At 29.8% G+C, this 14,701-nt stretch overlaps 1 protein-coding gene across 2 annotated transcripts in view; it reads left to right on the top strand.

Annotated features, from left to right (window-relative positions):
- LOC107439934 (carbohydrate sulfotransferase 1) overlaps window positions 1–14,701 on the top strand; it is a 64,090-nt gene that overhangs the window by 33,189 nt on the left and 16,200 nt on the right. The window contains exons 1-2 of one of the 2 annotated variants that reach the window (XM_071186715.1): window positions 10,756–10,775; window positions 11,922–12,073. In XM_071186715.1, the coding sequence (XP_071042816.1) occupies window positions 10,774–10,775; window positions 11,922–12,073 (154 nt within the window). In that variant the 5' untranslated portion in view covers window positions 10,756–10,773. Of the gene's footprint in view, window positions 1–10,755; window positions 10,776–11,921; window positions 12,074–14,701 lie in introns of those variants that run through there. The other variant, XM_016052687.3, reaches the window with a different exon arrangement.

Below are 14,701 nucleotides of genomic sequence, written 5' to 3'. Positions count from 1 at the left end.
GGTATTTATCCTTCATGTAGCAGTATTATTATGTTATATCTTTTTATCGCCCTTTCTTAATGTTATTTTTTTTTACTGTTATTTCGTTTTTTAATGATATTTAAAATTAAAATGTTTAAAACTAAAACTAGTGTTCCTTTGTCATATTACAAAGTAATCGTTTGATGAATTAATTTGTCTTATAAATTGATTTAAAGTTGCAAAAAATTTCATCCATTTTAAGGTACAAGGTGTTCTAAAACTTCTAATATACTGTTTTGAAAATAAACAAATCAATTTAAATGGTTTTTTATTGCGTTCACTGTATGTTATAATTAATTCAAGCTGTGTGAATTAATAGGTCGTTAGGTCGTTATTTTTACCTTTTATTTTTACAAAAAAACTTTAAATGATAACTTGAAATTCTATGTTATAATGTTACGTGTATATTCATTTATATTTCAAGTAGTTAACAAACTAATGATTCAAGCTCTCTCATTTGAATACAAATAGTCTTCTAATGTACAATGAAAAGTGGACATGTGTATTCTTTCTCTTGCATAATTTTTAAATAAAAGGAATACATCGACCATTTTATCTAACATAATAACGATATCATTCAAGGTCTACATGCTCAATACTAGAGAGGCTCATTACTTTTTTTTTCTTTCCTTTTATTGAAACAATGAATACGAGCAAGAACTGGTTTTTACAGTAGCCATTAACAGACCACTTTCGTTATTTTTTTATTCCTATTCACAATCGTCAGACTAATAGACTGCCGGTACTATGATTCAATGTAGTCACGCAGAAGGGATAACTTGCAATTAGTTTCGCTTGGATGTAATGGCAAAACTTTAAATAAGCTGCGATTTTTAAGTAGCGAAGGTCATGATGGAACATTTAATAGATCAACACAGTAATAAACTGTTAATTTCTGATTTAGGAATTAGCTATTGTTCATGAGTGATTTTAATTGTCTACCTTTTATTTGAGTTGTTTCTAATTTCTTCATTTTCCAATTTTTTTATTTTTAATTTTTATTAACTGATACAGCTATATTATATGATTTTACTTTATGTGTTCAACATAAATTCATAGCTGTCGAGGGGTAGTGAAATTACAGTTGTTAGAAGAATAACACTTCCAAGAATTACAGTAGGAGGCCGTAATATTTTCGACTGTACGAGCCTCTCAATATCTGCCTAATATTGAATTCAAGTTTAAAATATACTAACTTGATTTGATAGATCTGCTGTGGTTCCTGAAAATAGTTAAGTTGTTCTTAAATCTCAAAAGGGAACTTCTGACTAGTGGCTAAACCAGCGAAAAAAAGCAATAAATTACTAAGGTGTAGAAATGTTTATTTATGATCAAAAAAATTCTGAGCGTAAAATTACTTTTACGCATGCTTTTGTTTACCGTGCAAAAACAACAATTGAATTGAACTGAACATAATTGAGATTTGTCATCTCTTAGTTGCAAATAAATATTTATGAAATTTTTTTAATTAAATGTCCTTATAAACTGGGGGAATGAAACTGAGACCTAGGAATGAATGTCTTTAAAAAGTGATGGAATGAAACTGGAAGGCAGAATGAATGTCTTTAAAAAGTGATGGAATGAAACTGGAAGGGGGAATGAATGTCTTTAAAAAGCGATGGAATGCAAGTGGAAAGGGGGATGAATGTCTATATAAAGTGATAGAATGAAAGTGGAAAGGGGAATGAATGTCTTTATTAAGTGATGGAATGAAACTAAACGCGAGGAATGAATGTCTTTATTAAGTGATGGAATGAAACTGAAACCGGGCAATGAACGTCTTTGCAAAGTGGAGGAATGAAACTGAAACCGGAGGAATGGATGTTTTTATAAAATGGGGGCATGCCACTGCAGTGGCATGCATGCAAGGGGGTCTTTAATCAACGATTGAGTACACTAAAGCTTAAAATGTGGTAATACTATTATATATGTATTAGAATATTAATATTTTTTTATCAGATATGTACTTAGCTTAGCGAAAATAATAAAATATGATTTTCAATTAAATATTATGAGAAAGTTTTGAGTAATTGAAATTTAAATGTTTTTTTTTTTCATTTAGGAATAACTTCTTGCAAATAATAAGTTTTTGCAAATAATTTTTGCGTACATTTACTTAAATAAAAATTTTGTGAATCGTAAAATAGTTTTTTCTTCTTTCAATTTGAGTTTTTTTTATTAATTTATTTACTTTTTTCCACCTAAAGATTATTACATTTTTTTCTGCTGGAGCGTTTATTTGGTGAGTTTCAAATTCTGCTTAGTTAACTTTTGGGATAATAAAATTGTTTAATTTTCATTTTTTTTTCTTTTTTAGACCTATAAATTTGCTCTAACCATTTGTTTATAATTTTGACACTATTTTATTGCATTTATGTCTCGCTGGGGAAAGTTATTAGTATCACTGTTGATCTTATTTTAACCAAGGCAGTTCCCCCAAAGTTACTATAACTGAAAAAAAAATAATGATAATAATTCTTTTTCCAAGTTTTTTAACCATTAAAAGTATTCCAGTGTTCTGTTACACAAAATTTTATTTCTTATAATGAAGATTCTGGAATATATTAGTTGTTAGTTTATCATTATTTAGATTGTTTAAAAGTGAATGTTATGATTTATTTCTTTTGCATTTGTATAACTGTCCCTGGCCAGCAAAAAATGATTTGTATTTCTCTCAAAATTTAAAACGCTAACAAAAAAGTACTTAGGCGAAAAAAAAAAATTTTTTTTTATGCCTTACCATTCAACTAATCTACCGAATTTACGACATTAGTAAGAGGAACACGTTTTAAGTCAACGCACCGTCTGAGAAGATAATAATGAAAGTCTAGTTCGTAAAATATTTCTTGAAGTTCAAAATTCTCTTGATTACTCAAACGGAATAAACGTAAAAAGAGGAGACTTTACAACTGGCGTTCTTTAAGTCTAACTATAAAAACAGTAATAAAACCAGTTAATTTTCTAACATCACACAAAAAACAATTTCTCGCGCGTGGAGTGACTGCTTGTTTTTGTTATGTGTGTACAATGTTTCTTTTGACAGTGGGACGTTTTATGAGCCTACTGCTTAGTAATTCTATTTTCCTTTTTTTTATCTTCCCAGAACGTGGATTCTTATTACAGAGGACGCTTTATCGCGGGAGAAGCCTTTCATTTCAAATTATTTTCCACCTACATAAGTAATTTAAAATTTAATATATAGAAAAATTGAGTTCAGGTAAACCCAGAGTAAATATGAAGTTTCAAATGCTAAAAAAATATATGAAAAGGCAAACAGATTATGGCGAAATTACTTAGGATTACGCAGTAGATCCGGCAATAATTAGTTTGCATTTTGATAATTTGCGCAGTAGATCCGGCAATAATTAGTTTGCATTTTGATAATTTGCGCAGTAGATCCGACAATAATTGGTTTGTATTTTGATTATTTGCGCAGTAGATCCGGAAATAATTAGTTTGCATTTTGATAATTTGCCGTATTTGAAACATCAAGGTTTATATAAACTCACTTTTCACTGAAAATTAAATAAAAAAGCACTTAAAATTTTATAATACCAATAGAGGTGAAACAAATAATTCTCATGAATTTATCATGAAAAATTTCTCCTACGGTGTAGCGTCCTCGTAAGGTCTTAAGCCATTTTAGGAATTTTGAATTCTTGTTTTGTTTTGAATTTAATGTGTCACCATAAAATAACAGAAAAATATTTTACTATCGAATTTTGAATATTTTCAAAGCACCTTGTAGTAGTGTCTTAAATAGCTTTTTTTCTTTTCGAAACTACATTTTTTAAAATGGCCGAGCCCGTATCCTATTTTTTTCGGAGCTTTGGCGGGTTGCAAGTCGTTATGGGCAGAACTTTTCCGACCAGTATGTAAGCATTTTTTTAAAAAATAATTTTAAAGAAAAATTTTTTATTAAAATAATAAAACTACTAAAATTAGTCTTTAAGTTGTACTTTTATGCATCTAACTTATGTCTTATAGATTATAATTCGACATGCATAAAATGTTTCGTACGCATTTTTTGGGGATCATCTTTCGTACGCAAGGATTGTACGCAATTACTTATAAATTATGAGAATTAAATAATTATAAATAATTCAAAAAATATTTACATGACTAATCAAAAAGAAAAAAAAATGTTTTTCATCTAAATTCTAAAATTCAGGTGCTGTCTAATTCGCCTGCACATCCTGAAAGAAAAAATAAATAAATAAAAAAACAACTATCATTTTGTTATGTAATGCTGTAGGAAAATTGATTTTTGCAATCCTTAAGTTTATAAAGAAATACTTTTTTTCAGAATTCTTAATACGCTTTATCCCTTTCAAGAAGGGGAAAAAAAAGAAAAAAATCCAAAATATACTAATTTTTTTCCGATACTAGAATATTCTGTTCAGTAAAGTCTGTTCATTGTTTTGTTGAATCTCTCGGATGGCTTATCTTCTATAGATAATTACGTATCCCATGATGCTGAAATGTCCTAGGTTTTTAAGCTCATGACATAACTTCGATCACTGTTTGATATTTTTGTTAAATTATGCCGTTGTTACTCGGTACATTCTGTAAAATCTTTAAAAAGAATATAACGGAGCTTAACCGCTTTCAGCTTATTTGCCATTAAACTTTAGAAAATGTCTTTTTTTCTTCCCCTTTTACATTTAACTTTATGGCATTGAATTTTTTATGATTTAAGGTCACCATTACTTGCAACCTGTTTTGCTTTTTACCTATTAGGCTTCATTCTTAGTTCAAGAGCCTATAAATTGGATTTTTCGACTGAAATATCACCACATTTTTTTTTTCATTTTTTTTTTAAATATTTTTTTCGTTTTGGTTATTATTTGATCTGATTTAAATTGTTGCCATTGATTCTCATCTGAACCGCATGGTCATTTAAACCGATCCTACTTTTTCACTTTGTGATAATGGAGAGGTAATAGACAGCGCCATCTGCTTGCGATGCGCAACAGAGGAGTGGAGGTATTGGGAGGCAAGATCACTATGACTTCTTTCTTCTTTTAGTTATACTTTTAAAATTATGTCTTTATATTTTTTATTAACTCTTTGTAATCTTTTGTCTAGCTAATGGAAATAAAATAATAATGAAAATAAAAAGCTTTAAATTATTTATTAAGGAATGATAACAGTTTTCGATGCTTGTCAAGTTTATTTGTATGTTTGTGTTCGAATCACTAACAGACTATTAAAAATAAGAAAATAAACTATTTATTTAAGAATCCTAGTACTCTTTTACGCTTGTCAAGTTCATTTGTATGCTTGTGTTCTAATCACTAATAGACTATTAAAAATAAAAACTATTTATTTAAGAATCCTAGTACTCTTTTATGCTTGTCAAGTTTATTTGTATGCTTGTGTTCTAATCACTACTAGACTATCTAAAAATAAATAAATGAACTATTTATTTAAGAATCCTAGTACTCTTTTACGCTTGTCAAGTTTATTTGTATGCTTGTGTTCTATTCACTAATAAACTATTAAAAATGAAAATAAAAACTATTTATTTAGGAATCCTAGTACTCTTTTATGCTTGTCAAGTTTATTTGTATGCATGTATTCTAATCACTAATAGACTATTAAAAATAAAAACTTTTTTTTTAAGAATCCTAGTACACTTTTATGCTTGTCAACTTTATTTGTATGCTTGTGTTCGAATCACTAATAGACTATTAAAAATAAAAAAATAAACTATTTATTTAAGAATCCTAGTACTCTTTTACGCTTGTCAAGTTTATTTGTATGCTTGTGTTCTAATCACTAACAGACTATTAAAAATAAAAACTATTTATTCAAGAATCCTAGTACTCTTTTATGCTTGTCAAGTTTATTTGTATGCTTGTGTTCTATTCACTAATAGACTATTAAAAATAAAAACTATTTATTTAGGAATCCTAGTACTCTTTTATGCTTGTCAAGTTTATTTGTATGCTTGCGTTCTAATCACTAATAGACTATTTAGAACTTAAAAACCTCATTTAAAAGAATAGCAAAAATAGCCATATTTTAAATGCCATAAAACAAATTTCTAATGTATCTTTCTCATCACTTACAACATACCGATCGCGACATAACGTGTAATTATTTTCATTTTCGAATTTTCGACAATGTTGGCTACTTTTGTCACTGAAGTTTGCTTCTTGTTACACTGATCGCCTTTGAAAAATATTTTGTTTCCTGGATGTTTCTTGTTACAGTATTTTCCATATACTTAAGGTCTAGAAGTTAAAAGTGAAAAAGGAAAATAAATCCTACGAATCATTATCGTGGTCAATAAGGGAGGAATAAACACAGGGAAAAAAATTTTGTAGAATAAAAGTTTAAGTGTTGATTGTATGTATTTAGTTCACTGATTGGATAGGTGTTCTACGGCAGAAATTTGTGAAGAGGTAACCCAAATTATGAAGAAAAATGAAAGTCGCCTAACTAATCATGATCGCGTAGTTTACCATGATAAAAAAATAAATAAAAAAAAATATTTTATAAACATTTTTAGAAATTAAAATGTGTTAGTTTTGCATGAAATAGCAAATTTCTAATGAAAAATTTAAAATAATTTATGTATTTCAACAACTATACCTATAAATTTTTTGTTATAAAAGTGATAAAAATACTTTTATTTTAGAAATACCTTTAAATATAATGAAATTACACATAAAATTTTGATCACAATCAGCGCTATTTAAAAGAAGACTTTTTTAACATCAAAAATTATCGAATTCTCGCCAATTAGGGCGATACATACCGGTAAAACATCTAATCCGTGTAAGTTGAGCTCACGCTAATCGTTTTTGATCGGTTTTCGGAGCAACAAGGCTAGATAAAATTTGACACAACTTTGTTCCCAATTAAGGTTGTTAAATTTTTATTCTATGAATATAAGCCTAAATATATGCATTTTTATTTTATATTTGAAAACAAAATTATATTCGATGACAAACATTAAAAATCCACAGTGAAAACAAGCAAATGTTACGCATAAAAATTATTAAAGGAGGAACGTGTAAACTTAACAGCTCATTTACTCAAATTCACTAAAATGTCTCTTAAGCCGGTTCATTCAGTAAGCTCTTCAAATAATAATTTACTATTGCCTAATGGGTATGTTATTGTACGTATTTTTGATAAAGATTATAAAAACATTCAGGCTGTTCGGAAATTACCTGACCTTGATGTATATTTTTAGAATTCTTTACAAAAATGAAGTCATAGTGTTGCAAAACAATTAAAAAACAAAAACGCTATCGAAATCTACTGGATCATTATTGAAAAATAGAATGGCAACATCGAAATATATTTGATTACATGTGACGTCGAAATTGGGTATACTATAGCCTACGTCACAGATCGTGTTATTCCTACTAAATTTAACTAGTAAACAGCATTTTCTGTGAACCTGATTTCTAGCAACAAGTAAAAGCATCAAACGAAGTGTCTTGTTATAAGTCGCTACTCGCCAGGTTGGAATTGTATTAGTCTAGTTCCTTTGGAAATAATTTATATTGTTGTTTTACCGAAGTTTATGAATTTAGTAAGCATATTTAAAACTCAGTTTATTAATTAAACTAAAAGGTAAATGTTATTCCTAGTAAGTGGAAGTAGTTGTGCTTTGTTCATATTATACCCAATTGGGAGAAGTTGAAAGGCGATTATTAGAAACACTTCCAAATTTCCTCAGACAATAAAGTTCTTTATTTAGGATGGCACATTTATTACTTTAAATATATTTATATTTGTCATTTAAAAAAAAAATCACTACAACCATCGAGACCAATTTCTTATAAACTATTAATTCGAAATATGTATAGTTATTTTTTGAACAAAAAAAATGGACATTTTGAACTTGCTTTGAATTTTTTCTCTTACAATATTCTTATTGTATTTCAGATATTGTAAAATTTCTAAACTAAATACTTGCTTTGATTTCCGGACAGGTTTTGCGAGTGAGGGTTAAAGTTCGTGTTCTGTTTTCTTCTTTGCCAGATTCATCCTTAGTTAAATGATGTCACAAGATTAAATCGTTTGCTTCTAGGTTGAATGACGTCAGACAATGACCAATTCCATTATTTTCTAAAGTTCGAGGCCAGAAAGAACATTATATTTTTTTCCGATGTTAAATAAATAGTTTTATTATAAAAACAGTTTTTTTAAATTAATTACTTTTCTCCGAAACGTCCAATTATTAGATTTTAAAACTGTATAAGTTAAGATTTTCCAAACTTTAATTAAAGACTTTAAAGTTCAATAATTCTATTCTTTATAAAAAATAAATAAAACATTGAAAGGGTTTTCGTTTGAAAAATCGCACTTTAGCCATTTCTTTTACTTCAGTGGTAGATGTTTCTGAAGTTTCAGATCATAATCTGGAGTTACTCTGGTTCTTGGAATTTAAAGAATTTTATTTGTAAAAAGAAGTCTAATATTGTTTTTGAAACACATTTTATTTTTAGTGTATCAATTTTGAACAATTCTACAGTCCCTTATTTCGAAAAAATTATGAATCGATTTTCAGGATTGTTTCTTTTGTTACAGGGCATATTTTAACATGGAAATATTTGAAATTTTTATTCGCATTTTTCCTATTAACTTGAAAGTTAATTTTTCAACAAAAAACGGGCCTTAAATTTCAGCTTCAAAAATAAATACCTTTCGTTTTTTTTCGTCTTCTTCTTGTGGCCACTTGACAAAAGGACAAACTGCAACATCTATCAATATATTTTTAACTCTCGTCGAGAAGAATACACCGACTTCAATCCAATATTCACTGACGGATCTAAAACTGATGGCCATACTGCAAATGGTGTTTCGAATTTTTCTGAAAAAGTACATCCAAACTGTTCAGTATTCACTTCAGAATCTCATGCAATTCTTTTAGCTCTACAATGTATATGTACTCAAAAATCGATCAAATGGTGTGCATATTCAGATTCAAAGAGCTGTCTAAAAGCATTGCAGAATAGAGACCTAAAACCACATACAACTATAAATACAATTGAAAACCTACATGACAATTTACACCAAAAACGATTTGAAATATTTTTCTGTTGGATCCCTGGTCATGCAAACATTATGATAACAGCCAACAATATAAATGACACAGTTGACAACTTCGGTCATAATACATGCTGCCAAAGTTAGCATACCAAAAGCAACTAACTCTCCTTTCCGTCACTCGAAGCTGACACGAGACCCTTTCTCCCTCCAAAAGTTCATGCATGTATTTATGCAGGCTACGCAGGTTGCATTATAATCATGTAATTCACATTAACAATGCAGCTATATACCTATAATTGAGAAACTGAATTTTTGGGAGTGATTTTGGACAAGAAGTTAAAATTTTTTCTTGCGTATTAAACCGTTGCGAAAACGCAGTGAGAAAACTATGAACATGTTAGGCGTCATTTCAAATACGTATTGGAGTACAGATTGTATCGCCTTACTATGGATACATCAGGTAGTAATACTATCGTGTATACTATCGTGTATTGATGACGCTTGTGCAGTATATGGCACTGCTTCTACTTCGCACCTTAAAAGGTTTGATACTATGCATCATACTGCCTTGCGCATATTTAGCGCCGCATTTCATACTTCTCCAGTGGAAAGTCTGTATACTTATTGTCACCCACTACCTCCAGATTTGAGATTACAGTTATGTCTAACATATTATTTTCGCGTAATGTCATCCACATCACAGCCTCTTAAACGTGAAACACTTCCAGCAAGTTTACAGCGGATTTATAATGCTCTCACATGTTCGCCCTATTAATGCTCGCATGTACTCACTCATCCAATGATTCAATATCTGCGAATCCCCTGCACAATCAGTCGGTAACTTGCTTATTCCACCTTGGGACGTTTCACAAGACCATTTTCATTCTCTATTTGACGTATATAGTAATCCTTATGTAGCACCAACCATTTTTCAGCAGTTATACAAAGCTCGTCGTCATCAATATCAATATATTCCAGTCCAAAATCTCTATTCTATGCAGGCAGTGGTATCGTTATTGTTGGTGCCGCGTGCAGCTATAAAATACTAGCTATATGTTCTGTGTTCACGGCTGAAACAGTAACCATTCTATCGACACTGCTGCTTATTTCAGCAGGTTTGACTCGGAAATACTGCATTTATTAGGACAGTCTTAGCGCCGACTGGAACATTTTAACTGTGAAACTCATCCCATTTTGTGTTATATGCAACATTTGTTATTTAATTTGCTTTATAAGAAAGATTTCGATATTTTGTTTTACTGTGTTCCAACATGGTGGAATACCGGGCAATGATTTAGCCAAAACAGCTTCGCGATCTGCTACTGCTCCCTTAAATTCATCTGTTACATATAAAATTACATGTTCGACAGTTTATAAAATCTTTATGACCGCAACAGTGGGATAACCAAATGAATTATAAATTGTTCGCTACTAAATTGAGTTTGGACTCCTTGTCAGTGATTCGCCTCCGTAGTGCAAATGTTATCATTATCCGGCTCCGAATTAGACATTCTAGGCTTACTCATCTTTGTTTGTTATTTGGGGAACCTCCTCCTCATTGCAATACTTGTAACGTTTTACTTTCTGTTAATCATATTTTAATCCATTTCCCGTATTTTAATCAGCATCACCTTACCTTTTTTTAGTACTTCTATTTTGTCTAAAGAGCATTTGTTAGGTGATGCGCATCATCCAAACATTTTTGCATTTTTACGTGCTATTGGTATATTAAATTGTATGTAAGTTTTAATTTTACTTATTATTTTATTCACGTTTATAAGTGCATTTTTTCCTTTGTATAATTTTACTGATTTTATAAAACTTTATTGAATTGACAATTTTAAATGATTTTATTCCATTATCACCTTTGAATTCTCTTGTACAATTTCATAAATGTTTCATGCTTTTTTATGAAAATAAGTGTAGTATGTACTATACCTTTTGACCTATAAAAGCGTGTTATTTGGCGCAGCATGTCCTCACTTGTACCTTGTGTCATAAAACCCTACATTCAATTCAATTAAATGAAAAATTTTTGCTGACTAATGTAAAATTCATCTATATCCAAAGATAATTTTATGTGAAAAAAATAACTTTAGTAAATATTTATTATTTTATTTAATAATAGTCGAAAACTTTTTGACTTATAAAGTATATATATATTTTTTACATCATTTTAAAGAATGTAATTTCACATGGCAAAATACAAAATTTGAACGAAATCGGTCGAGTAGCTCCTGAAAATTTGAATGTTAAATATGCGACTTTTTAAAATTAAGGGGTCCAATTTTTGGGCTGCTTTCGTGACCAAGTATTAAGACCATATTTACCAGGAGCGGCTACCCTTTTTGGGGGTCAGATCTCTGTATCCATCGAAAAAATGGTAAGTTTATTTATAGAAAGTACATTTTCGTAATTTAAATTATTATTTTTTGCGAAATATTTAATAGATTGGTAGACAATTAAGAACTAAAGCTTTCCGATTTTTTTTCCATTGAGAACATTTAAAAGCCTCGTAGCGAGAGAGGAGGAACAAAATGGTGTTTCGTGTGAAGATTTAAATCATATGCACATAGTGGTTCGGAGAATAACTTTAAATCAACTTTATCATACGTTACGTTATAAATCATACGTTAAAATATAAACTCAGCTACCTCTAGAGGAAATTTCCCAGTAAGGGTTGAAACTTGGCAGCCCGGAGTAGATATATAAAAAATTGCTAAATAAACCTAACAATTTGCTCATATAATCAGGAATCTTGCAATTTATACCAATTTAATGGTGTGATATTCATTTTTGGCCTTAGCGCCAAAACTACTAATTAACTATCTAAAATCCAATGTACGTTTTGTATCAATTTATAAGATACATATATTTTTTTGCAGGATTCTGGATGCCATGTCCGGGTCCCGAAGGTTCCTTCTCTTCCTAGTATTGGCCTGTGTGACATGCGTCGTATTGGTCCAAATTACCATGGACGGGAAGAGTACTGGAAATAGATTTTTCCCTCCCTACTGGGACACTTCGAATCTCAAAGGTGAGTTATGTCAAACACAGCTGTGAAATATGAAATGAGTAATCCCAAGAAACCGAGGTGGAAGTTTATAAGACAAACACTCCATTTGCTTCTAAATATTATAAGAGTGGGAAAATTAACAAGCTTCGAGTGCTCAAATATAGGCGCATATTCACCAGACGCGAATGGCGAAAACAACTCAGATTTGAAACAGTTCGTTTGCAATATTGTATTTTCTGTTTCAGATCTGTTTTGTTCTCTTCATTCCCACCTGGAGATTGGGAGCCAATTTATAATATTATAGCTGTAAAATGTTCAAAGAATCTTTTTTTTTTTAAATTTTATTTGTACATTCTTGGAAAAATTTGTTCAACGTTGAACCATAGCTCGGTGCAAATTTGCTGTAACCTTATTAAGATGTTAAATTGAAACATCCATAAATTGAACCACAGTATCAATTAATCAAGTTTAAGAAGTGAAATTTGATCCAATTTATTACCATGTTAAATTTGTAACAAATTTAAACGTCTTCATTGTATAACAAGTTTCAAAATTTCTATCGGTGCACTCAAATATTGAATTTCTGAAAATTGTGGAAATTAGATTTATTTCGATTACTGACTGAAACATTGCGTGATCAAACAAATTATTTTCAAATACAAATTATTATAATGCTTACTTTAAAATACTTATTTATAAGTGTAGAAGTTAATGGTTAAGAATAATACTGTAGCATTAAAAAAATCATTCGTAAGTTTTAAAACATTATACAATCTATATTTTTTAACTTAATAGTAGACTGTGCTCATTATAGAACGAAATAATCGAACGTTTTCTTAAGTACAGTGAGTATAAACTGAAATTCATGTCAATAATTTTTTTTAAATATTTTGTTATAACATTTGCATGCATAGCGTATATGAACTGAAAAAGAACATCTGAAATTTATATTTCAGGCTTGATTACTTCTCCAATATTCATCTGATTTTTCTACATTTTAATGGGTTGGGATATTATTAATGGAGTTTCTGTCATACGTAGGATACCCTTTGATTGCATTTCTGTGTATAAGTTTTGATAAACCCCAACGTATAATTATTTTTTATTCAATATATCACCATTTCATTAAAAGTAATTTTAAGTAGGGCTAAATAAACTGCTGTTTGTAGAAAATGCAANATCACCATTTCATTAAAAGTAATTTTAAGTAGGGCTAAATAGAACTAGCACTCAAAAGAGAGTGAGATTAAAACTTAGATAATTGAACTGTTTCAACGGTGGTCTAGAAATACTGAAAATAACCTAATGGAAAGAAAATGCTGAAAATTACCTTGAAAATTACCTTTGTTACCTGGTAACAAATTATAAAAAAGGTTCAGCTTGGGGAGTAGCGCCGCTGAGGAAATAAGAACTAAATAGAGATATTTAACATCGTCACGTAGCATCTCGCACGTTAGCTCTGCGCAGCACATTCACAGCAGAACAGCTGTGGCTCTTTTAAGAGCTTACACAGAACCTCGTGAACGTGTATTGTTAGTGCGTAAAAGTGCAAAATCCTTCCAATGTATTTTTTTTTTCTACGTGGAAAGGAAAATTTTATAAGTACAGTACAGAACCCGTTATCCGGAAATTAGAAAACTGGAAAACCAAAAAACTGGAACGAAATTCGATAAATTTTCCTGCCATTTTTAAAAAAATATGTTTTATTCCTCATAAGATTTTAGGATTTTTCTTTCTATTTTGAAAAATGTTTACCTTACCATCATTTTGGAAATAATCATTAGTGTATTACTTCATCGTTTTTTCTTCTTTTTAAGATTATTTCTAAATAATTTTTTTTTTTTAGTTGTGTTTAACAATAAAAAANTACCTTACCATCATTTTGGAAATAATCATTAGTGTATTACTTCATCGTTTTTTCTTCTTTTTAAGATTATTTCTAAATATTTTTTTTCTTTAGTTGGGTTTAACAATAAAGAAACGGCTTTTTGTAGCGATTCAGAAAACCGGAAAAATCAGTTATCCGGAATAGCGATGGTCCCGATCGTTCCGGATAATCGGTTCCCTACTGTAATAACTTTAGAAATATAAATCAACGGGGAAAATGAGTAGATTTATCGCAGTTAAGTCCTTTTTAAGGTAAATGAGAACTATCTAGTCAACGTGTGTCAAAAATTAGATACCTAAGTTACATTGCTTGCATTGCATATGTTATAGCCAAATATGAAATAATGCAGGGTGACACATGAATCAATCGAGAAAAAAACTGAGTATAAATAGAAGTTCATGAGTAGCAGTAAAAGACATGAGTGCTTCGTTTGTAATTATGGGATGTAATTATTTTTTAATGGGCTCCTGAATGTATTTTTCCTTTTCTGAAACGTTTTCTCAATGTATTTTCTGAGATTAAACTTCAAGGTAAAAGCAAGGAAATTGAATGCCCTTTTGTTTTATTAGTATAATTAAGGTAGACAACAATAAGCACAAATTAAAAATTGAAAGAAAGTTCATACGTTAAGAAGGGACGGATTACCCATTGGGCCAGACTTGGCCATGGCCTGGGGCCCCCAATGATTAGAGGCCTCCTTAAAAAAAAATTTTTTTAAATAAATTTTAAAAAATTAGGAAAAACAATGATTTTTAAAAAAA

The sequence above is a fragment of the Parasteatoda tepidariorum genome, chromosome 10, assembly GCF_043381705.1.
Source record: "Parasteatoda tepidariorum isolate YZ-2023 chromosome 10, CAS_Ptep_4.0, whole genome shotgun sequence".
Classification (NCBI taxonomy): Eukaryota; Metazoa; Arthropoda; class Arachnida; order Araneae; family Theridiidae; genus Parasteatoda; species Parasteatoda tepidariorum.
Note: the sequence above shows the minus strand (reverse complement) of the source record. Positions and strands in the feature narration are given on the sequence as shown.